This window comes from Pyxicephalus adspersus, chromosome 6, assembly GCF_032062135.1.
Source record: "Pyxicephalus adspersus chromosome 6, UCB_Pads_2.0, whole genome shotgun sequence".
Lineage (NCBI taxonomy): Eukaryota > Metazoa > Chordata > Amphibia > Anura > Pyxicephalidae > Pyxicephalus > Pyxicephalus adspersus.
In genome coordinates this window covers 92397887-92424059 of record NC_092863.1, presented here as the reverse complement: position 1 = coordinate 92424059, position 26173 = coordinate 92397887, and the positions used below count along the sequence as shown (strand labels likewise).

General features: G+C 37.0%; 1 protein-coding gene across 5 annotated transcripts in view; it reads right to left on the bottom strand.

The window, feature by feature from the left end:
- Nucleotides 1-26173, bottom strand: part of NIPBL (NIPBL cohesin loading factor) — a 76581-nt gene that overhangs the window by 6454 nt on the left and 43954 nt on the right. For 4 of the 5 annotated variants that reach the window (XM_072416606.1, XM_072416603.1, XM_072416607.1 and 1 more), the window contains 32 exons: nt 17356-17538; nt 16029-16208; nt 15621-15692; nt 15027-15116; nt 14427-14530; nt 14255-14341; nt 13751-13982; nt 13415-13566; nt 13041-13121; nt 12599-12699; nt 12035-12167; nt 11814-11896; nt 11601-11733; nt 11078-11221; nt 10758-10844; nt 10425-10636; nt 10241-10343; nt 9518-9616; nt 9286-9432; nt 7501-7635; nt 7068-7166; nt 6929-6982; nt 6732-6840; nt 6494-6630; nt 5892-6032; nt 4518-4611; nt 2521-2687; nt 2255-2345; nt 1584-1757; nt 1274-1464; nt 300-407; nt 14-214 (listed from right to left, as the gene is read on the bottom strand). In XM_072416606.1, coding sequence (XP_072272707.1) covers nt 14-214; nt 300-407; nt 1274-1464; nt 1584-1757; nt 2255-2345; nt 2521-2687; nt 4518-4611; nt 5892-6032; nt 6494-6630; nt 6732-6840; nt 6929-6982; nt 7068-7166; nt 7501-7635; nt 9286-9432; nt 9518-9616; nt 10241-10343; nt 10425-10636; nt 10758-10844; nt 11078-11221; nt 11601-11733; nt 11814-11896; nt 12035-12167; nt 12599-12699; nt 13041-13121; nt 13415-13566; nt 13751-13982; nt 14255-14341; nt 14427-14530; nt 15027-15116; nt 15621-15692; nt 16029-16208; nt 17356-17538 — 4124 coding nt within the window. The remainder of the gene's footprint in view (nt 1-13; nt 215-299; nt 408-1273; nt 1465-1583; nt 1758-2254; nt 2346-2520; nt 2688-4517; nt 4612-5891; nt 6033-6493; nt 6631-6731; nt 6841-6928; nt 6983-7067; nt 7167-7500; nt 7636-9285; nt 9433-9517; nt 9617-10240; nt 10344-10424; nt 10637-10757; nt 10845-11077; nt 11222-11600; nt 11734-11813; nt 11897-12034; nt 12168-12598; nt 12700-13040; nt 13122-13414; nt 13567-13750; nt 13983-14254; nt 14342-14426; nt 14531-15026; nt 15117-15620; nt 15693-16028; nt 16209-17355; nt 17539-26173) is intronic. The other variant, XM_072416605.1, reaches the window with a different exon arrangement.

The window sequence follows — 26173 nt, the reverse complement described above, 5'->3', positions numbered from 1 at the left end:
CTATTTGGCATACCGCAGCATCGTCAAAGAGATTTAGTAATGAAATAAGGAAAGCTCGTCGGTGCTGTCGGTTCCCCCTAATCATAGAATAGAGATGGGAGCACAGGGCACTGTTGGACTCATCCTGCCGGAACCCACGGACTATGCTCTTTGCATCAGAAATGATAGCTTGCTGGACCTGGTATGACATCTTTATGCCAGCTACCGCTTTCATCTAAAAAAGAAGAAACAGAGTTATAAAAAAAAAGTCAATTGCCTTATACATAACTTCACATGTCGGTTATATGTTCTGCACTCACATGGATAAATCCAGTGTATTTCTTGTCAATTTCTACCAGCTGCTGATCTGATTTGTTCCGCATGGACGGCTCAGGGTCTGTGCCCATAGCTATTAGGTATGGCACACACTAAAACGAAGGAAAAGATTAGGTTAAGAAAAAACAGAAAAACGTGATTAGGAGTTATGGCATCTCAAGCTTTACTGTCACTGGACTACATTAATGTTAATTTTACTAAATATACAGAAAAAGAGACTAAACAAACATGCAATCTGGAAGCATTCTTTTAATGGTCCTTTACAGACACATTAAAGGAAACCACCAGTCTTACCCAACCCCAACCTCGACAACACTGTACACTGTGAGAGGCAGCAGAAATCCAACTTGAAGGCTCTTCTTTATATTGCAATAAGTAAATATTACTATTTGCGGTGATTTACAACTACACACAGTTTGCTCAGAGGGTTCTGATTTTGGAAGTGCAGGTCTATCAGTACAGCCATACTACAGCTTTGCAAAACTGAGCCCTAAGAGTATTGTGCTTGTCTATGACCATTGACTCTTGACAACAACTTGGTCCACAGACTAACACAATGACTACACAAATAGCACTAGTTTTCTGGGACAAGAGAATGAGTAGTGGGAGATTTAGTAGTAGACTGGGAAGATGAGTACTGGGAGACTGTAACAGGAATACATTGATCTCTTTGATAGTTCCAAGTCAGTGGTATTTTAAAAGGTGAGCAATGGCAGCTTCTATGCTTCTTCAGTATACACATACACAACATAAGTATGCTTTCAGGAAATGTTTTTGCCAAGTTTTAAGAATTTAAGAAGCATTGTAGCTGATTCAACTTAGACACTACCTTCAAAAATAATAATTTAAAATTTCTACATGGTTATCCAAGAATCTTTCTAAACATTGTTTGCCAATTAGGCATGCCAACAAGCGAAATTGCAACTGCAAAAAGAAAAATGTTAAAGGCATATCTCACCTGCACAGGATGGATGAGACCCTGGTTGAGAGTCAAAGCGATGACATTAAGAGCAAAGTGCCTCACACTAGACTGCCTGTGGAAGAAGGACTCCAAGACCTGTTTGAGGTAAAGCTGCATAATGGAGCTGCTCATCCCTGAGGAAATATCTCCCATCTCTTTCAGATCTTCCTGCTTTGAAACTTTTTTCCCTGAAAGAAGAGGCAGCATATTACAGAAGGCACAATCCACAGCCTTGCACTACTTTGAGAGAGCTGGTGCCAAATTCCCATTAGGTGACAAGTTTACAGACTGAACAGGGACTACTCACAGTCTCTGTCTGCTTGCTGCATCCGTGTGTCTTCCTCCTGCAGATAGGTCTGGAGATTTTTCAGAACTTGGATTTTAAGATTTACCGAGCTGCTTTTGTCAGACAGGATATTATTATACAGGTTTTTTACATCTGCCTCAAACATTAGAATTGGATGCTGAATAAATGTAAACCCTGAAACAACAAAATCAGAGACATTAATGTAGTAAAATGTGAATTTAATTTATTTCGCCCCTAATCTATTCAGACCAAAATTACTGCTACTAGGTCAATGTGGTCAGAAGAACTGTACCATGACCACAACTTTTATAAAGATGTAGGCTCATTTTTCTTTAAATACAAACTATTGGTGTGTGGTGACATCAGATTACATTTGAACCCAAAACACTACACCGCTAAACTGACCAAATATGATTTTTAACAATCACTGAGCAAATGTGAATAAAAAGAGATGAATAGAAAATGGAGCAACCAGAATTTATATTTTTCATTTCTTTTTTTGCTTTTCTTAACATTTTATGTCTTTTATACATAATTAAAATAATAAAAGATCTTTAGTGGGCAAGGTTGAAAGTTACAAAATCACATAAATGAAACTACATTAGATACAAAATTCATAGTATACAAGTCTGTAATGATAAAAAATAAAAAAAACCTATTCTATTTCTTACCAAGACCAATGATGGCTTTTGTCTGCACTTCTTCATCCGCGTGCTTTGTAAAATACAGCAGCAGCTCCAGAACCTTGTCTTTTATGTTGACCTGCCATAAAAATCCATATATAAAGAAAAATTAAATTTGAATTCCTAAAAAAAACAGCAAACACAAATAAAGCGTGGAAAGATGTATATATACACACAGTGTATGTGTAAATGGAAAGATTCTAAATTAAAGAAAGAGAGGAAACAAAAGAAAAAAAAAAATAAAATTTACAAACCGCGATATTTACTTTGCTGCTACCCTTGAAGTCTTCTTGATCAAAATCAAAATGACGACAAAGAGCTCCAACTGTAAATAGCGATCGCAAAAGAGCCGATTTGTTTGTGGTTAGGACTGTACTGTTTGGGTCTTCTTGATGTTCCGTTTTTAACTTCATAATTGCACCTTAAGGGAGAAAAAATCCACTATTAATAATTGCATAAACATCCAATCGACATGTGAAAGGGTTGAAAACATTACATTTAACTGTTATCAAGCTAAAATAGCAAAAAGACAAGGAAATCTGCTCAAGTCACTATTTGGCACCAACTGCAACAGAAGATCAGACTTGGCTTTCGACCTTAAAGTGGCACAAGTTGTAGGACAATTGGCAAAACACTTGAGCTACACACTCTGGTTCGCAGAATTAAAATTTATAAAAAGGCATACAATATCGACTCCATGAAAAAAGTATTTGTGCAAAAATTGTCCTCAACTTTTTCTTGGGAACATTGAGGCTCACAGGAAGTGTCATCTGAGCTTACTGATTACTTACAGGAGCATCTTTGTACCAGGAGACAAACATGTTCAGTTTGACACAGAACCTAGGAAGCCAAGAAAACCACATACAGTATTCCACACGTGTGGTGTAGGGACCCTCAGCTGAATCCAGGAAACACTGGCTGAGGAAGTATGCCAGGTAGTTTTGCACTTCTGAAATGTACACTTCTGACCAGGCTGGAACAAAGTTGTGCCCAAAACACAACCCATTTGTTCTCCTGCTCTTGCATGTAGCAGTATGATGCAAAAAGTAAAATATGTCCTGTCTTCCTCAAAAGACTAAAAAGAATAACTTTTTAATGTAACTCATGCAGAGAGAGGTTAGTTTTTTTTCCCATCTGCATATTCTTTTGATTGTAACCCAAAGACTTCCTGTGCCCGCAATTACTATGAATGACAAAATAAATCCCAATAGAAAGCAATAACCATAGGAATTCTAAACCTAGCATGCTAGCATTTGACTATGCAAAAATCACAACTTGCGGGTCTTCAGCTTCTTTACATTCATTATACAACCTGCAACCTTCTAAAGCACAAGACCACAGGATGAATACCCTTATTCACCCTAACCTCTCATCAATTGGTACTCAACAATTGTGTTAGTTTAAATGAATCCTACTGGTGTATTAACACTACTTAAAGAACTACTGTCCTGAATATATCACCCAGAACCGATCAATATACCATCTACCACAAATTGTATAAAGTCACATCCCCCTGAGGAAGCCTAATCTGGGCGAAACGCGTCGGGGACTTGTATATGGAAAATACGGTCTTATTATAATATTACCTTTTCTCATTTTTCTTTGCTGTCTAGTGTTCATACTAGCAACAATTTGTCTAGTAAAACACCCCATTTCTGTGACTCAGAACAGAAATAGGTGTAACTAACAGAACATGTTATGTTAACTTGCAATATTATTCTCACTTTTGTGTTTCCTGTATAACATAACCAGGCAAGACAATATACTACATGTTCTAGGTTTGTGAACTATGTATTTTTATGACCTTGTTATATATGAAGTGAATATATAATACATTCATAGCTTGACTTAAAACTCTTGAGCCTCAAAACCTCTTTCTTTGCTTTCTCCTTGCACTCCATGTTTTTTTTGTAATTTGATATACTAACGAGGGAGGCCCAACTGCATAGACCCCTTATCTTGGGGAGAACAGGGAACATCCCCATCACCCCCTCATTCCCCCCTTTCTCCCTCTCCCTTCCGTTATTACCGGATATTTGTATTTGAATTCTAAATCTTCACCATGCCATCAGGAATTAAAGGAAATATCACAATGACCAGAACACAATACCCCACAGCCATATCTACCAAAGTATTTTCCAAATTCTTGGTACCGGCCTTTTTTGTTGCTTTGACAGATTTCTACTAACACAGCTACTGACATCAGCACACTTTTCAAAATGATTACACAAACAAAAATCGGTTAACTTACCATAATATCTATTAAAACACGCCCAGACAAACTTATAATTTTGTGTTACTTTGTTTACAACAGCCCCAAGGCAGCTCACACAATGTTGTACCACCTGAAGATAAAGAAATATTTGGTTTAGATAAGGACACAGGAATACATACTATAAAGGAAATAATGCTTTACCAAAAGAAGAAAAAAAAACCTATTGAGCTGCAAACTGGTTTGCATATTTAAGTTGATATAAATAAGCAGTTCTAGATATAAATACAAACGTAAATAAATAAAAAATAGGGGGTCTAGTCTAAAAACTGTGAAAGTGATATCCAAAGAGTTCAGATATCTATAGATAATCTAAAAACATAGGATAGTAAGATAAATGCTTACTTTTGCTTCAAATTATCATTTTTTTTAGACACTGAGTGGGGAGATTGTTCAAAACAGACTATTATAACTTAATGTCTTAATGTGTTTTAGGTAATCATTAAAGAAAAAAAAAACTCTGCTAACAGTACATCTAAGTGAGTATGGCTCAAAAATTGTCAGGTATCGTCAGCAGCACAAGAATGCAGTTAAGGTATAGCTTGCGTACAGCAAGTGGAGTTTGCCCATGTAGGAAACACGTGGACCTATTGACTTGTCCCTGCAGCCTTCTCAGAAAAGTAATTTGTCAAGTATCAATTTCCCCAATAAACAGGAATTTCAGCCATACGGTAGTATTTCAACTCTTTGCAGCAGCTACTTGTGTTTACAAGTAGAGGGAGCTAAAGAGTAATATTTTACATCAGGACAAAAAGGAGCCTTTTTTTCCTTTCAGTCCCCTACACCTACACCTAGAGGAGACTACTATGGGAAGGGAATAATAAACATGTGCAGTCAAGGTGAAGGGGCTCTTATGGCCAAGAATCCTGGTTACCAGAAAAAGGATTCCTGGTAATTAACTCATTTGATAAGGCTGTAAGAAAGAAGTGTGAAGAAAAAGTACTACTATAAGGGCACTCATCTATTACCATGAATCTAAAAGCACACTGTCTTTGCTCTTTTGATACTTGCATGATGCTGTTATCCTAATTGCTCAGGTACTCTCAAAACCCCGGGACACTATTGTGCTTCCAATGTGTAAATTTAACTCCATCACAAGAATCTTTCTATTGTCTGCCACATGCAATGGGTGACTAACAGGAAGATGTGAGAAGCAGGCCAAATACTATAAGGTGTATATCTTAAAAATAACAGATCCTATATGGAATAAGTAAATCTGAGCTGACATGGTCGTTTGGCCAGAAGGATTCCATCAAATCAATTATCAGTTATATTCGTTTTAAACAATTACATAATTATTTTCCGGTCACACAATGTACTGAGAGACAAAAACACAACAGTTATGAATCTTACAGTCATGCCATATTTGATGATGAGCTTCATTAGATCTTCTTCTATCGTGGCAAGGAACGTCTCGCTAGGGTGCTCCATCAATGGCACGACTAGTTCCAAGATTTTCGCAACATTGCATATCACCATGAAATCATTCTGGGTCTGAGGGACACAGTAAATGAATGTTATGTCAACACATGAACATTTGCACAAAATGCATGCTATTTCTGTAAAAGATGCTGTCAATAAAAGAGAAACAATCTTTGACTGTAGTCTGAAAAGGTTTTAAACTGTAGCCAGTGAAGGGTTTGTTTAAACAGGATTTTCAAGAAAGAAAAAAAAAAAACTTACATTTTTGTTGTTAATCTATAACAGCCTCTATGAAACAGGGCATGCAGAGTGGGCAGTTTGAGCAACGGTCGCATCAAGTTGCGGAATCTATGCAACTACTGCACTACACTGCTACAAAATGAATAACCCTAATTGGGACCTTTAGACCTAACTGAAACTAATTATCCAAAATTGGGTTCTAACTTTACACATCAATGTTTACCACAGCTTCATCTCTGTGTTAATTATGTACTTCGATTATTACCATAAAATAAATGAGATAAATTACTTACACTACATTTAGTGGTAAGGTATGGTTGCATGGTCATGGCGTGTTTTACCATCAGCTGGGGTCTGATTTTACTGAATAAGAACAGGGTGGTAATACAAGCAACCAACCGACCCGAGTTCACACCCTTGTTGTCAGAGTCTGCAAAACATAAAAAAAAATCAGTTTAGTTCTGCTCCTAAACATCCTTAAGCTGATAGAGATGTTTTAGGGAGGAGAGTAAAAAAAAAAAATCATCATACCTGCCATGGACTCCTCATACTTTATAATGTGTTCTACCAAATTGTCAACCAGCTGCGTACAGGCTTTTTTCACAGGTTTGTATGAGGCATCCTCTTCCGATTTTAAAAGCTGTGGAACACAAAATCCATTATTGATTTAGTAGCCCAGGCCAGCTATGCTGAACACTGAGAACAGACTGAGGTCATTCCCTACTTACATTTTGAAGAAGTTGTTCAAACCAATCATAGCCAGTGTCCCTGCAAGCTGCCACCTGCACAAGATCACAAAAAATCACATCATGAAACCAAATGTTCACTTCTCTCCAGAAACACTTTTTTTTTTTAAGCTTTACTCACCACGTCTGTTATGTTGAGGATCTTTCTGGTCATTGCCACTTTATCATTTTGAGGGGTTGGAGTGAACCAGAGTTTCTGGAATGTTTCATTTACTAGTTTCTAAAGCAAAGAGAAGGATAATGAATGGAAAGTAATACTACTTTAAAGTAACTCCATCACTATTTTAAAAAGTAGTAAACAGAAGCTGACTGCAAGGCAAACAAATGGTGCATACATTTCCTGTAGCCAAGGGCTATCAAACTCTTATGTTTTAAATAAATAAATAAAAAAAAATCTTTAAAATGAAATGAAATTTTTAACACAAAAACAACAGTTTTAGGAGTCTTGTACTTTTGTTCCACCTCCCCTCTACGTCACTACAGAATGGTACCACAGTGTGCATGGTAGCAGGAAATATTTTATTTTTGGCTAGACAGGATTTTACAAGTGTTACCTTTATGCCTTCTTCATCGTTGACTCTGCGGATCATTTTTACACACATCTCTGTGATTTTTGGAAACGTTGGTTGTTCCAAGCAAATATCCCGCAGGATTTTTATTACCCTTTTTCTTACACTAATTCCAGTGTCCTGCACATGAGAAAAAAAGGTAATGGTTTTATTATCAATTGTCATTAACGTAACAAACTATTTCCTAGCATATAACATTTTTTAGCGTATCAAAACTGTACTTAAAAATTCACTCACAATTGACAGAAATATAAGTTGTTATAATTTCATAAGATCCAACACTATTTAACACCAGTCAAAAAAAGGTTTATGAACAAATGTTTAAAAACGAAAAAATTCCCATGTATATTATTCCTTTAAAATTCAGGCACCTCATGTTGCCTGTGTTCCTGTGCAATTACGTGTGATATTCTTCAAAGCAATCCCTAAAGCTACCTGGCATTTGGTATCTTAAAATGTGTGTGGATTTTTTTTGTCCACTATGTCCTGTCCCTACCCCTTGTTAAGCCCCTTTATCACATTTTCACAAACAAAACCTAATTTGGCGATTACAGCTCTGACACTGGAACTCCCCCAACTTCCCACCAAGCATCTGTGCCATTTTTACTCAGTAGCAAGTGATGAGACTTGTGCTACTCTTGTGCTATTCATGTAGCAGTCACCAGATGGCGACAGTGTACCTATTAGCCACTATAAACTTGACAGCGCTGTCTTATTAATAAACAGGAATTTATATAGCACCAACAAATTATTCAGCGCTGTACATTACATAGGGGTTGCAAATGACAGATACAGACAGTGACACGAGGAGAAGATGACCCTGCCCTGAAGAGCTTACAATCTAGAAGATATCGGTAGGTTAACTATTTTATATACACCGGTGTACAGAGGATTATGATCACGAAGTAACATGCAAAGCTAAACCTTCTGCTAGGTGTAACATAAGCTTACATTTATGCTCCAACTGGCTTTGTGTTCAGTAGATGTGCTTTCAGGCAATAGGAAGGTTGGGTGTGGAGGCTGTAAAGTGTCAGGTTGTTGTAATATCTACTAACACTATATCTCATTTAAATTGATTAAATTTCCTTATTACTCTATAGCCCAAGTGTTAATTCATAGCATCCCTGCATCTCTTGATTGGGCTCCACTTTACAATGTCTTTATCATGTTGTACTGCATTGCAATTCAGTGTGTGCTTGTCTTATATGCTAATGTTTTGCCATCACCTTTCTTTCAGCAATTAAACAGTCCCATCTGCTTGAAGGAGAAGGCTGGTAAAAGTCAGGCAAGTGTTTGTGAATATTGAGAGGAGCAGCTACTAGCTGGTAGTAAAAATAAATATCCATGGGTCAACATATCCAATTTTTTTTTTCCCCATACAAACCAATAAATATTAGACCTGAAAATTGTTGAACTTTAAATAATTCTGTCAGTCTCCTACATCCAGGAGAGAGTAAGCTGAAACAGGTAATTGGAAATCCCTTCTTTTGCTCTGTTAAGTAAGCTTCTCTATGCTAACTATATCCTACTTGTTGTGAAAAATATCCACACTAATTTACTGTGAGTTTGTGAACATAGTACACATGGAACACATTTTAGCAGAAGTTCCCAAAAGACCTAAAAGTTTTTTCAAAGTGGTACTACCAGGTGAACTATAAGTTTTGTCTGAATGAATAATTCAAAATAAATGTTTTTTTCTTTTGAGGGACCAAAGATTTTAACACAGTAGAGAAATACACAAAGTTTATGCAGGATACCGTCATCACTCACCAGAATTCTCTCAATGAGCATATCATAATACTGCTCGGCAAGCTGAGGTCTACAGAGTACAAACTTTCCTAGTAACTCCACAGCTGCTTCTCGCACACTGGTCGAATTGTCCATCAGCCTCCCATGCACACCTCTTTGCATATCCAGCTGTGACAGTAGAGAAAGGAATTATTTACAATGCTCAATGTTCAAAAATGAATGTTTTTTTAGGACAACAGGATGCTGAACTTACCCTGGCAAGAATGCTTGGATCTACAGCTACCACTTCAGACAAACACTTCATGGCTTTCGTTCGGACTGCAATTGCATTCTCCCCAAGTACCCGCAGAATCTGAAATACAAGATATATACATATAAGCTTCCTGCAAGCAAATATATTTTACTTATGGTAAAATAATTGTCACATGTAAGGACTAGACCCATCAAGCAATGCTTCCAACACATATGACAGGGTTTCATTTAATGCACATACAAGTATGAAAAAGAAGAATCAATTCACCTTTTAGGTGAAGACTGCATTTGTATAGCTTGTGCTAAATCCCCATAAATGAAGAATGTTGGGAACAAGCAGAATTGTCATTTTGCCCTTTCAGACATTCTACTCTACATGCCCCCTGAAGTGTATTTAAACTACAGAACTTTTTTTTTTTTTTTTTTGTGTTGAAATTAATTTTCTTTTATCAGTCTTTTAATTGAACCTGTGGCGCCTATTCTGACCCTATCCCTAGACTAAATAACTGCTCCGTTTATGTAAAAAAAGGTATATAATAATGGTTTCTATTTAGAAATGTTAAATGTTTATCATATTAAAAAAGATGTTCTTAGATAAATCAATAGATTGAAGATAACCTTTACTAAAAATGAATGCACGTTTACCATTGTATACCTCTCTTAGAGCAAACCAATGGCAAAGCCCAAAAAAAATAACTAGTAAGGTACAATTATCTGTATTTACCTGGGTCAAATAAATATCAAAGCTCTGGGCAAACGGCCTCATAGAGGCCAAATAACGCACAATCAAACAAGCATCATCGTAGTCGACTATGTCAGAATTTGATCTGTAAGAGAGAGATGAATGTGTTACAAACAGTGCTTAAGAAAATGTATCATGTTAAAGTCAACTTCTATTTGGTCCTTACTTCAAAGTGCTAAACTGTGATGGTGCTGTTTTAATAATGCTACGGAGGAACTTTTTCCTTTTTTCTGCTCTCTGCATTATATCTCCCGTGGATTCTACATCTTTTGCATGATGTGCTCCATCGGAGTCCTCGTCTTTCTGGGATTTCATTGCTTTTTCTGTCTCCATTGTAGTGTCACGGAACCACTGTGCTATATAAAACTTCCGAGAAAACTAAACAAGAGGAGACAGCAGGATTTGTGTTATGATATTGTGTAAATTTACCTTACTGCTACATTTTATCATGGAGGCCAGAGATGTCCTTATTAACATCTGGAAACATATATAAACTTACCACTAGTGATGGATCGGTCTCTGTGTTCTCCTCAAGATAATCTAACAGAGCTTTTTGGAGCTGTTGGATCTCATCTCCTTCAGGGGCCTGAAGAAAAAGCAATGGAAATAGCATAAATTCAACACATCATTTTTTTTACAACAAAAAAATACAAAACTTTTTGAAGTTAAACGTAATAAAACTACAAACTAGTACTATAATTAGTGTATGAAAGTGCATGTATTCAGTGCATAAGTGAGCTAGAAACATTTGACATCTTCATTTGTCAGAAAAACACAACACTGCAAAAGTATTTGGGTATAACAAACATAAGCAAGCACCTGTTTGAGGATTCTGTTGATTGAACCTTGGTCCATTTTGCTGGTAACAGCATCCTTCCTGAGTCGTGCAGCCACGGTACCCAAATAATCCAATGAAGCGACGCGAAGGGCCATCTCTGTTGACTTGTTGCTGAACTGATGAACCTAATAAAAAGATAAAAATTAAACACACATGAAGAGTGGGTTAAACATGGGGAGAGTGGAACTAAATAGACCAAAACTGATCACATTTATTTTAAGAAAGTTCACACTGTAATATTCCTTTACTTGGGAAATAAAAGAGCAATATCAGAGGTACGGAGAAGCACGGAAATACAAAAACCCTGAACAATCAGATACCAACAGCAGGTGGCAATGATGAGCTCTGGAACTGCTGACCGGTTTGCTAAAAGCCTGGGACCAATAGGTTAGCATTCATCTTTGTGTAACTACACATATACAGGATTGCCAATGTATTTTAACCCATAGATTTGTCAATACTGACCAATAAACATGCACAATAATTGGAAAAAAAAAAACCTACCAACAATCTTCCCAACAAGCTAAGCAAGAGTTCAGCGGCAGGCCATTCAGGTTTGTTCACAGTAGACAGAAGGTCCTGGACAAAGTTTTCGAATAGCGGCCTATAATCCTCTTCCCCTTGCTTGCTCCCGCACCTAAGTACAAAACATTATTAGAATGTGAAATGTCTAATAATTTGGGTGCAAGCAAAATGATGAAAAAATAGTCTACTCACTTTTTGAGGAAAATAGATAAAAAGTTCTGGGCAGTCCTCATGGCTGTTTCATATGAGTTGGTGATAAAAACATCTTGGTCAACCTGTAAAGATAAGGGACATAAAAGTTACAAACCATGGTAAACACTATTACCCTTAGCTTAATTTAGGCCTTTCAATGTTTTCACATATTAGCTGCAAAGAGTATTTTACAAAGAATAAAATTGTAAGGACGTTCTTACCTTCTTGTTGGAGTCTTCCTCTGCATTATCTTTATCCCATGGTAGGTGGACCACACACTGTATTAATTGCAAGACCAGTGCCGTCACCATCTGAATGTACAAAGATTCCCCATCGTCATCACTGCTGTTTAACCTAGTTGTCAATAAAGTTATTGTTAAGTAATAAGCAAAGCATATGCGACCACATGCCCAAATGAACAGACTATTTACAACAATGCTTGTAAAACATAGGCTTGCAAAAGAATAGGCTTGCAATTTAACAATTCTAGTCAAACAGCTAGGACCTGTCAATGCCATGGGCTTCCCTTCAACATACTGGTCCCTTTGAAGTTATGAGACTGTGCATGATGCTGGCTTTATTAAACCTTGCAACTCAGGACGTCCATATACAGTCAATCAATGGTCTAATAATTTATTTTTAATTACAAGACAAAAGACCTAATGGAGTTTGGTAGCTGAACTTAAGCTACTTTGGACTTGCCAGTGGAAGATTGTATAACAATTGTTACTATCTACATTTAACACAAATAGATGAAGCATGTTTCTATACATGTAACAGAATACCTAAAGTTCCGCAGGCTTCTTTTGCTTGTTGGCAGTCTAGCCAGCGAGGTGAAGAGCTCCTCCAGGATGAGCTGCCTGTGTTTCTCATACCTGGAAAAAACCTGTAAAAAACAGATTAAAATAAAAAAAAGCAAGAAAAACATTACATGAGCCTAATAAGAACCAATTAAACCATGTTTTCCTAATGTTACAAACAAAACCATTTGTATGTCTGCAACTCACAAAAACAAACTAAACTTTTAATTTTTTTGCAAAAGCAATACTGTTAAAATCATTTTATGGGTTATTCTGGCATGGCATATACTGTATGAGTGAAGGATGTTGGAAAATGTTGGATTGAGTCTAAATTCAGGGTCATGTTTTAAAAGTTAAGATGATGTGAAAAAGTAAAAGAAAAGCAGTCCTATAAACTTTCATAAATAAAAGAAAAAAATGTTCATACCGCAGTAACCAGCTTGATGGCACATAGCTGCAACTCGCTGACATTTTCTACAAAGAAGGGAGTTATTCCCATTGAAGAAACCTGACGACAAAATCAAAGATGTTACAACAGACTGAAGAAAGAAGAAAAAAAAAGAAAAGAAAAGGCATTTCATCTGATGATACCTACTGACTGATATTTTTCTCTGAGGAGGTGATGACAACCCACCAAAGTTTAGATCTAACCCTTTTTTAATTATCAGAATGGAGAAAATCAATTATGTAATCCTTGGTGTAAGGATATAGCAAACAGAAACCAATAAAAATTTTGATTTCTACATTATAACTGCAAACAAAAACTTCTCTGAGATGGAGCACACATCTGGTAAACTTCACCTGTAAGATGGTTGTATCCGTAAGCAGCTGAATTTCGAGCAGTTCAGACAAACTGGCCACAATATCACACACTTTGTTGTAAAGCATCACAATTACTCTCTGCTTATGGGTTGAACACTTGGCGCGTTTAGCTTTGGAGCTCATTAGTCCTCCTGAAAACAAACATTTGAAAGAAAATTTTGAACAGTACCATCAAACTGTAATTAAGCCACCAAAAGCATTACGACATCACCGAATAATAAAGTAAAATAGGAGTGCATTCATTAGAATTAATGCAGGAGAAATGAAAACAGAAAATTACAAACCAATAATAAGTATTACAAAACAGTGGCTCACCTCCATGAGGGTCCACCCTATAGACAGGATCGTACTGTGGATACAGTGTGTTTTGTAGGTGGAATTTAGTGTACTGGAGAACCCGCTCTATCACATCCTCGATATACACTGCTTTAGGCATGCTTGGAGAGGTCATGATGTTGATAGCTGTTAAGCAGGAATCAGCCGACTTTGTGACTCTCTCCATTATCAGATCCCGCCACAATTTTTCTTCATCTTCTGTGTCATTGTTCTACAAGGGTAAAACAAAATGTGAGATAACGGGGGGAAAAAACAGAAAAGGTTCCCAAGTATTTATTTTTCCTACTTTTGTTAAAATAGCAGGTCTTTCTCTTATTATGCAAACAATGAAAAACGACAAAAAAACCCACAACAATAAACATTCTTCAAAAAGCACTGTATTGGGACAATATTCTGTTTTGTTAGGAGCAATACAAGCACATAACTATTCTATTCTTAAAGAACATGTTTTCAATGTATTTCAATACAGGTTGTAAAACTTACATGGTTCAACATAGTTGACAGCTTTGAACCATCCTGGATATTCTTCTCAAGAATTCCCAATAGTTTGACTAGTTTTTCAGAGGAGATCTGTCAAACAAAACATAACATTTATAGCACATAAATGGCTGAGCAAATTTACAGCAGGCAAATAACTAGGGTAGTTCTATTTTACCTTATTCATGATGCCCATAGCTTTGATTTTAGCCGATTCACTGCCCAATTCATTAAGCTGATGTTTGCCAAGAAGAAGGTCTGCGGGAATCTCATCATCATCTCCTGTAAAAAAAGGCAAGAGATATTTGAACTGAAGACACACTAGACAATACAGCCCTATTATACAAGTCTAAATTGTAATAATGTCTTCCTTAAAGTGGAACCACATGTAAAAATTAAAAATGTGAACAGCAAGATCCTTTATTGCAGATGCCAACTGTGATAAATCTCCTGCAATAAAACAGACTTGTCTGTCGGTTTGGAAGTAACTCTATAATGTACAGTGTGAGCATGTGCAGCTCAATGTATGATCCTGCAGAGCAGGCTGCCAGGAATGAATGAACTTCTGTGCCCATGAGTGGGAGTTACATCATTCAGACATGGCCAATCAAGATAGCAGAATCCTGAATCATAAAGAGAACTGGGTGAATATGTTTATGCCAGCAAACAGGTAGGCATGTTTATTTTCTTGCAGAGGAGACATAGCCTGCCCCATCTGCAATAATAAAAAAAAAAGTAGTTTTGAAAGCATACAAAATATCACCACACTAAATCTTACCAAATGTTGTAAAATCCATGTCTTCCAAATTCTCCAAAATATTTTCTACTGCTGATGAAAATCTTTTGAAGGTTGAGGAATCCATCATTTCTGAAAGAAGAGAAAGGAAAAAAATGATTAACTGCACTGGAAAATATTTGTTGCCTTTTCACATTAAGTTTGCAAACCAGTTTTTGCTGTTTGTTTATATTTGTTTAAATATAAATAAATAATAATAATACATACATATTATAATAAAGCAGCAGCTCATCCCAGACCTTCAAGAAACTAAACTGCTACAAAGCTATAAATGAAGACTATGGGAAATAGTTCATAAAGCCACTCTCTGACCTAAATTTTCTGACACCAATAATAAATACATACTGTACCATCTAAGTCTTCCTGAACTTATCTTTGAAAAAAAATTGCAGCAAGATGCATATTTACTAGAAGGTGGAGTGAGGATTTCACTAAAAATAGTATAATGTGGAATTGGTTTTGTATACTTGTAGTACCTCAGTTGTCTGGTGGTAAACTGACAAGATATCCATGTAAATATTGCCAGCTCTGAAAATGGTAGTCACACAAAACCAAAACCCTACAGAAAATCTTTACCTTCAGGTGTCAGCTTGGGCTCATAAGCTTTCCTCTTTTTCTGTCGTTCTTTCTTTTTCATTCTCCGAGCCACTAAAAGGAAAAAGATTTTAAGTACATAGATTATTATTATGATAGAATTCTGGTCTCACCATGTTTAAATCTTTCTGTTTTTTTTTTTTATTTTTTCATTTAATTTATTTTTTTGATATGTATGCGCCATTGGGAAATTTTTCCATACTTCTTGTCCCAGAGAAGCAACAGGAAGTTTGAAAAAATCAAAAGTTCCCCCCTCATATTGGTAGCTGGCAATAATTGTTAGGACAAAAAGTGCTGAATCTCCCCAATAAGTACACATAATTAAAAGCACACAGAAAGGGGGATTCCACCTCCATAAACAACACACAGAAAACCAGCATGTGATCTTGCCTTCACTTAAACTTGGAGGTGGAGAGTCCTCCATGTCTGAATCTTCCGGACTGCGTTCTCTGTAGCGACCACTCCGTCTGTCATTACCACCACGTCTATGATCACCAGAACTTCGCCTTTCACGTTCTTCAAATTTCCACTCCTGATCTGCTTTTTCTTTTTTATGTTTCTTTTTAGAAGCTAAAACAAAAAATAAGAATGTTATGCCTGCCTAATGAGAGCACATACTGGACATCACAATAACATTACCTAACTAGAAAGCCTTAGTTGTGCAAATTGAGCCTAGTGTTTTTTTACTATATTCGAGTCATACCAAAAAAAAAACAAGACATAAAAAAGGAAAATATACAAAATAATCCTACAGAAAATTGGGCACTTAAAGCACAACTCCAATGAACATGCTTTTGTTTTTTGGAACTGTCGAAAAAATTTGAGATAAGTACAAACATTAAGTACTGAAGGAGGGCTTACAATTGGGGTTTCCTGTATATTGATACTTGAGTCACTGGCTTAGATCAATAAAGCAGGGAGCGACTTTTAAGTTTACTAGTCAGATAAGTGACTATTAACCTCCATGGTGTATCATGTCTGTATTTTTATGTTAAAAGCGGTACATTGTTTTGAGTGGAAATTTGTTGTATAATATTTTAGGCCCTTAATTCTTAGGAATAACTACGAGGTATGATAAAGTTTAAAACACAAATGATTATTTATAAAAAATAAAATTATAAATAAAAAAAACTTTATTAAAAATTTAAATTTTTTTCAAAGGTACAATAGAATAAAAACATTTGGATTATTTGGATTTATATATAATAACCTTATCACTGTGATCAATGTTTTCAAAGCAGATTACAATGTAATTTAATTTCAATTTAAAATTTACAGCCAGGCCACGCCTTCCCAGCGTACCGGCGCTTCACGCATCACATCGATCACACCGAGGATGTGATGCAAAGGCCGGCCGGGGATCGCTGAGGACACCGCTGGATTGTGGGGAGCAGGTGGGATTTTTTTTCTTTTCCTACCACGAGTGTGGCTCGGGGTTAGAATTGCAGGAAGGTCACTCGTGATGACCCCTATATTATTACTTTGTCTAACAGGACTTTAGGGAACAGTTGTCACCCTTCTTAAAAGCCATTAATAAGGGAGAGTGGATGATAATATTATAGTAGATAGCCCATTTTTGTCTAAGAAAGTTGTGAGTGTAAACATGTCACTTTTTAAGGTATTAGAAGTATGCATGCAGCAGTTTTGCTCTTGTGTGAAAAAGAAAAAAAAAAAAACTTGTTTTCCTTTAAAGATCTATCCAAAAGCATTTACTCACGCTCAAAGTCTTCTTCGCTTTCATGGTCGTCTTCAGAGCTAATTTCTGCATATTTAGGCTTTTCGTTTACAGTGCTGCGCTTGCGTTTGTTCATTTTTACACGTTCACAGAGTGGCATTGATGACTCAATTTCTGCTACCAATTCTGGAGGAAGTTCCTTCAGGACAGACTGATCAATGCCCCCTATATAACAAAAAACGTAGGTGGTCATTTAAGAGATACATAAAAGCTATTTGCTACATATGCTAGTTTACATACAGATAAAAAACTTGTAGTAAAGTTTACTACAATTACTGCAACACCTATCAAACGGTTCTCCCGTTTTTGGAGCAAACAATGCTAGTGGTCCAACTCCAGAAAAGCAGGCGATTCCTTGCCAAGGGGCATAATAAAGTAGCTATGTACCTAGTGGGGCAGGGGAAAAAATCAGGAAGCCAATGTAACAATGTAAAATTTTCCTGACTCCACATTCAAACAAAGGGCTGTTTAACAATTTGTTGGTGTAAGTGACATACGTTGCTGGAGAGAATTCTATTCTGGGTTTAGTGCAGTGATGCTCATATACCTAAATGTCTAGACACTTGGTAATGTGACAACCAAGAAGAAACTAACATTTAGTTTGCCTTATCACCTGACAAAGCTGATGTAATCGGTCGATAGTAGGGTGACTCATTGGGGGGGGTCAGTATTAGCAATTTCTCTAGAAATGGCACTTCAACCCTTGAAGTGTATATAAAATCAAATGTTTGTTCTTTAGGGTTGAATATGTAAATAGAACCTCTATAAAGTTTTTATTGCTCTGTCCTTGCTTGGAAATTAAATTCACTACCGATCCTGCATGGGTTTGGGTATAGGTAATTCATCATTTTTGGTCACAAGAACAAGTATTAATAATAATAATAATAATAATAATAAAATATACATAATAAAATAAAAAGATAAATATTAAAATATAAAACTGATCAAGGCTAATACATCTGAATAAACTGGCTCCTGTTGATTTTGCAAAACAAATTTAGTTTTCTCAAACAGCTAACAGTTCTTGTACTACAAAATAATTCCTGTGTTTTGAGTTGAAGAGGTTGGATTTAGCAGCTTGGCAAATGACAACAGCATGGTTGGTACCACATGTGAATTTAGTCCTCAAAATACTATGTGCCCTCAATATTTTTGTATTTTGGCAGAAAAGGGAGAATTTTTCTGTAGATGAAATGCCATTAAAGGGATAAAACATGGGCAAATATGCATGCACTGTAAAGATGTACACAATACATTTTATTACTTTGTTCTAATATAAAAACGGAATTAGTATCAAGCAACAAGAAGATTTTCACTATTCTGGAAGGCTAACAGCCTTCAACTTTCCCAAATACCCAAATTTTTGTACATTAACACAATCAAGGTGTTCCATGTCAAGGTTTTCTTACATCTCGTGTCCATATATTACAAGAATCATTCCCATAGACTTCCATAATTATAATAGGATGACTATTTGGATACATGATGCCATACATCAGTGTTTCTACACTTGATTTTACTGATTACGCCTTATAATAAACTGAACAAGTACTACAGGTAGTCCCCCTCTATAGCACAGTCCAGGGAATAACGTGTTTTCTGCAAATCCGTGATGTTGTATTGTAAAGCACAGTGAGGGGATGCTGGGAGTTAAAGGAGGAACAAGTCTGGCCAATCACAATGCCCTATTCATTTGGATTAAATGAATGCGCAGTCAAACGGAATGCCCCAAATAGACAGCAGCCAATCACAACCGGGAGTCAGTTGTGATTGGTTGCTGGCTATTCATGCAGTTGGGCATCCATGTATTGCAGATTTTCGTTTATCGCAGGTGGTTTTGGAACATAAACGGGGGTCTACTATACCTGGTTTGACACCTCAACGCAAATACAGTTTTTGATGTTAGCCCAAAAATTAAGATAACCACTAGTTACTATTTTAAAAGAAAAAAAAATAATATTCATAAAATATAAATTCACAATGTCAGTTCAGAATTTTCCAAAGGATATAATAAGTGTCATTGATTAGAAGTACCTCCTAATCTTCATAGATTTGTCCCTGGGGGTACACCTACCAATGAAACCTATATAACCATGCAACAATCGAAAACTGTATATAAAAAACTAAACACACTGCATTTTAAAAATGTCTTTGAAAAGTCAGTAAGAGTGTATTGTTGAATGAGTGTATTTCAGAGGGGAGCTAGAATAAGGAGAGAGATTGCACATATTGCACATAGATGTCAGAAGAACCCTGACAAGATCTTTACAGCCCAAGCAGGAATGGGTCCCCAAGACTGGAAAGTTGATAATCAGGGGATACCACAATTATCATCTTGAAAGATAACGGGTCTACCACAATGCAAGATAACACCCACCAGACTGCTTATAGAACATCACCCTACATTACAATATGACACCGCCAAAAGAGAATAGGCATGGAAGGGTTATGTATGAATGTAAATGTTCACTCTTAGGCAAGGTACACAAGTTCGTTAATTGTGGCTGGAAAGGATCTTTCACGACAGAAAATGTACACTGGTATAAAAATTACCACATTATCAGAAAGCCAAAATGTTTTTTTCTGTTTAGGACTGGAAGAGGGCATGGAAAACTGTCTAGTTTTTCTTTTAGTATTCCCTACCAAATGATTAGAAATCTCGAACAGGCCAGAAACGCCACAAAATCTCTATTTAGTGTAAGATTCTAATTGCAGTCTTCCTAACTTTTTGACAGCCAAATGCTCACCAGAGTCATCTGGTGTCATGAAGAATTATTTTTGTCACTAGGGGGGAAATTACCTTTTCTCAAAAATATATTGTAAAATAGATTAGAAGAAAACTTCCCCAAAACTGAACTGACTACACGTTCAATCCTAAAGGTGAACCAGTCCGCTGACAAACACAGGCAGGTTGGATTTATTCACTTTGCCAATACTAAATAGTAGCAGTGAGAAACAGATTGTGGGACAGATTTATTACAAGGTTACAGCTCGAGTCATAAATTATTCCTAAAGCACCCAAATTAAACCTGACCCTTTCTTAATTATTCAGCTGTTTAGAGTAAAAATCTGTCCAAACTTTAGTAATAAATCTGTAGCAGACCCTGCAAATCGGTCACAGTTGGCTGCCCAGGTATTTAGAGAAAAGGGATGCTACTAATTAAGATTCTCCTCAGTCCCTTTCAACAATAAATAAATCTGTTGTCCTGCCTTTAAAGGGGATCTAGAAGGAGAATCAGAAACCATTGTTATGGGCTCAACTCCAATAAAGCTTTTCACATTACAACCTAAACATCTTCTATACAACAGTGTGAAGGGTTCTGGAACTGTACTTGAAAACAATGGTTTCATTTCTAACACAAAAATGCGAATAAGTCAATTTGTTTCAGGTTTGACTAAGGCTGCATACACACGAGCAATAATTGTCATCGGAAAGGATCTTTCATGATCCTTTCCAACGTCAAAAGACTGAACGAGTGCTGTACATACAGCGCCATTCTGCACTATGGAGAGGGGAGGGGGGAGAATGACAAAGGGGCACCCTGATGTGCTCTCTCCCCTTCACTTTCATTTTGATCGTTCCTTGTTTGTGGTTCCACTGGGACGGATCCATGAACGATGAACACAGACACACGCCAGATTCTAGTCTGATATTAGCCCTGAGGCAATTATCGGACGAAAATCTTCTGACAAGTATATGTAGCCTAAGTTACACTTTTTCCCTGCGTGAAACATTTTATTTATTCTTTAGTGCATTTTTAATATACTGGGCATCTTAAATGAAACGATGTCTAACCTGTGTAGAAAATGCACTATGCCAATCTAATGTCCTCAGTACTATACACGTTTCCAGCTAGGATGGAACAAGTATGACAACTAAAGCTGGGTACACACGTACAATAGATATCGTTGGAAATGATCTTTCACGAACCTTTCCAATGACTAAGGACTACATGATGCTTGAACAAACGCTATAAATACAGCACCGTTCTGCTCTATGGATTGAAGAGGGAGATAACGACAGAGCAGCACTCCGTTGCACGCTCTACCCCTTCACTTCTATTATGATTGCTTTTCGTCCATCATCCGTGGATCTGCCAGGGAGGTCGTTCCGACGATGGGCGCTGTACACATGCCAGATTCTCGTGCAATATCAGCCCTGAGCCGATTGGACGCATGTGCGTAGCTTTAGTGTTCAATCTGACCTTGCTTGCTGCTTGATCCTTCTGCAACAGAAGGTATTGAGGCCAGCAAAAGAAAGCCACAATGTTTCATGCAGTACAAGTTTCCTTAACTGTTCGCATAAAACACTTGGAAAATGCATGCATTGGCCTTTTATCCTTCTCTGTAAACATTTTCTTGAACTGAAATCTACCAATATAACAGGAAAACAACATTTATAAATCCAACGAAAAACAGGGTAAAAACTAGGCAGAACCAGGTGCAGTCAATAAGCAATTGCCTGAGTTCACTGACGCAAAACATGCTTGCTCTGGAAAAAAATAATGAATTATTTAGTAGCCATATATAAAAGCAGTGCACTGTGATCACAATTTCAATAATTTATGCCCAAACTATTTTCTGTGGGCAAAGTGGTTTGAAAGCATCTTACTCAGATGAATGGACTCCCTGGTTGGGGATAGGCAAGCAGTTTTAGCTTCAACAGGATTTAAGGTATCAAAATTTATAAAATAATTTACCAATTTAGCAATTAAGACACCAGCAGAATGTAATATGTAATAAACTAGGAAACCCCAGCAACAACAACCAGTAAGTCTCACCAGGTAAATTGCATTTGAACAGTTCCTTCCTCCCTGTCAAGTGAGATTAGGGCTCCGTATATAAAACTTAATAATTGTCCTTGAAAAGAATCTTTCACGATCCTTTACAACAACAAAAGACTGAAAGATGAATGAATGGGTGCTGTACATATGGCAGCCCGCTGCGCTCTCTCCCATTTATTACGATGTTTCACGATCCTTTCCAAGGATAAACGACTGCACGATGCATGACCGTGCGCTGTACATACAGCACCATTCTGCTCTATTGAGAGGGGGGAATGACAGCAGGGAGAACGACGGAGCGGCAGCCCGCTGCACACTCCCCCTTCAATTGCATTACGATCACTCGCCCATCGCCCGTGGATCTTTCGGGATGGTCGTTCAGACAATGGACGACAAGCGCTGTACGCACGCAAGATTTTCATCCGATATCAGCCCTGAGGCGACTATCAGAAGAGAACCATTGCACGTGTGTACGTGGCCTTAGTAAGTCAGGGTCCAAAAGGTATTAGGTAGCACTTACTGCCTCTATAATATAAACAGATATCCTAGGAGGCTGTAAGATTGTACACATGGAGGTGCTGATTATGTGGTGTCCAATCTTGTGAATCTGCAAAGTGAGATTTGGTAACAGTGGGTGTTCCACAAATGTAAATGACCAAGCAGCGATCTCACACATGCACAAGGAGATCAGAACCAGGGTATACACATTGGAGAAGGCCACCTAATAATACAATGATATAGGGTGCTATCTCAAGAGTGGTTAGGGAGCAAAGTGAGAGAAGAAAGATGTTTATGTAGGGCCGACATGAGTGGAAGCAGCAGAGTGAAGAAAGAGAAGTACTGAACAGGATTGGATGGGGAGGTAAGTTATTTACTAAATGATCATCAGGTGATGAGGTAAATTAATTAGCTGACTAGGTAATTTAATTAAAAAAGTATAAGACCCAATTTAGGAGACACTTCATTGTCCTAATCTAGAGAGGTAAAATAAAGGTTGGAGGAGGAACTGGCTTTCCCCAAAGTTCAGAGGCACACTGTAGGTCAAGTTAAGTTAGGAAAGGTAAAAAAAAAAATAATGCAAGCATTTACAATACATGATTTGCTATATAATATGTAATAAATACTATATAATATATTAAAGGCAAATATGCACCTTCACTGAAGTGTTCTAAAATCTATAAAAAAAAAAAAAAAAAAAAAAAAAAAAAAAAAAAAAAAAAAAAAAAAAAAAATGAAAAAACGCAATGCAATACCACACACACTGCACACAGCTGGTAAAACTGGCACAAAGAGGAAAAAAATTAAACTTCTCTCTTGCAGCTTAGCTTAATTTGGATATAGTGACTGGGAAAACTCATAAAACTATTCATCTCTGACCTGAAGCTCTCTCTAATTCTTCACGATTGCTTATCCGCATCTCTGCAGAGGTAAAAAACTGCCCAAAGAAACACAAAAACTTTCCAATCTGGTGGTATATCACTATATATACATATAGTACACTCAAAAAACACAAACATAATAACAAACACTTTTCACAGAATGTGTGTTAACTATCCTAAAATCCAAAGATAAAGCCTATGTTGACTAGTTGTAGTATTATGCAGTAGTCGTATCAGAAGCAGTAAATACATGCATATTTATGACACATTAAAAGAAAAACTAAAGACATAAATTGCCCTTGTCACCCCTATGTGATATGACCAGACGTGTTACCCAAATTGCAATCCAAAGAAAATGTAATGCAAACACTGAGGGGTTATTAATTAGCGACCTGTTCAGATTGGTGTCCAAGTGGCAAATCACTGACAGTTACCATGTTGCTGGCAGAAGCTGCCCGCCAAGCTCTTTGATGGGCAGTTTAAAGGCGTATATTAAATACCCCAATTGCACCCATGCCCCTTCCACACAGGGGGTAAATGCACTGCTAAAAAACCACCAATGCTACTAAGTTCGGTAAAGAAGTGTTTACCTACACCCAATCACCTGACTACCAAAATTTCCCTGCATGTGCTTCGGTATTTGAAGTGAACACAAGCTTTACCGTATTTACCAACATTCACTTTGCTGGGTGAACAACCTCCATGTCATTCCTAATCTAACCAATTCAATAACTCTTTTCACAGACAGTGTTCAGCTGTAATGCACTGCATGGCCTTTGAATTGTGGTCAGCAAGCTTTGAGTTGGAGATGCTTTGGACAAGAAAACCTTTACCCCAGACAAACAAACAAATGTAAGCAAGGGTACAGAAAAGATGAACTGCCATTGTATGCTACTGCAGATATTGTTCCAGAAAACACTGCTCCATAACACTAGTACAGCTGTAAGCATGACCCGGGTCACGTAACTTGCTTTTTAGCATATACCTCAAAAACAATTCCCAGTTTGCAGGGAGGATTCCCTGAACCCTAAGTAAATACATTCCTGTTGACAAATTAGAACACCTTCACTTTAATAGCTCTACCACAAAAAAACAAAAACAAAACAACAACAAAAAAAACAACACTGCAGTCTGTTGCTTTGCAGGATACAAAATCTGAGCTCAGCTTCCAAAGAGGACTTGCACTGGCAGCAAAGAAAATGGGGTATTCGTAAGTTTCCAAAGTTAAAAAAAACAAACTTTTTTTTTTTACAGGGCGGAAGTGAAAGAAGATCTCCAAAACAGAGATAAAACAAATCTTTTTTGAAAATTTAGAACCAGGCAGGGCTTTACAGCAGAAAGACAGATAATGTCCCTCTGCAATAACAGTTCCTACCTGCCTGATTACTATCCTCTACTGTCAAAAATCATTGTGCTGGACAAGCATAGGAAGCCAGGGAAACCTGGGGCATTCCGGCTTCCCTGTGGCTGCTGGGACTGAATAAACTCCTGTGCAGGCCAATCAAGATATCGCTGAAGATCAAAACAAGGAAGAGGGCGATGGTGTCGGCAAAAAAAAAAAAGGGGACAATCATTGTCCCTTCTTCAATAAAGGGCCTGACCGTTTGCAATTTATTTTTGGTCTTAGTCCAATCTTAAGAGCGAATGACCATTATAAGCAACTCATAAGCACAATGAACTTTAACATTCCAGCTAACCATTCTGTATAACATTTTATTTTAGAACTGGTAGACAGAAGGAATATGAGCTCTAAAACAGTCCTAAAATAAATGCAATTGTACTGAAAATGAGTTAATTCTGCAATTCAACAGCTTAAATCATAATCAAAACCCAGGAACAATACAACAAGCAAGCACATTCTGACGCTGTGTGATGGGACCATTTAATTATTATATTATTCCCTTTAGGAAACAAAAAAAAAACCTGCATTCTATGCTTTTCTGTAATAAACTTTTTAGCATACTTTGCTCTTAGCAAATAGGGGGAAAAAATTCAGCGGTATATCTGACCTGCAGTTAATAAATCACTTGTGAAAAATGACAGCTGTTTCAAGGATGTGTCAGATTCCTTCTTTGATATACACTTAGAACTCAAAATACATTACTGAAACACAATCTGTTTATCAATAAGCGCTCAGAAACTGGTAATACCTAAAGCATGCTGAGCTATTTTAAGTGGCTCTTATCTAATCAGAGGATGAACGGGTTGTGTTTTCATTTTTATCAATGAAATGTTCCAGACACGTGCTGCAGGCTTCCACTACATCGCCCCCTTGTGGCAGCTATTGGAATCAAAACATTTAACACTGGAAGGAAAGAAAAAAAAATGATTTGCTTAACCACTTGTTGACACTTTTGCTGTATTCTAGCTGCAAGATTTTACAAAAGCTAAATGTTTAATATCTATAATTAAAGCCAACTTTATTTTTTAATGTGAAATTCCCTTGTCACCCTTGCTTCTTTGATTTTGTATGGGTATGATCTCTGCTTCAGATGGCTACAACGTTGCATCTGGATAGGAGGCTGTCTGGATTATCATGGTGCCAGGTTGTTCTTTTTATCTTCAGCGATTTGTGGGGACGTAAAGTAGGGCCTAGCCATAAGCCATTATATGGTCAAATATTTGCAAAACACAATT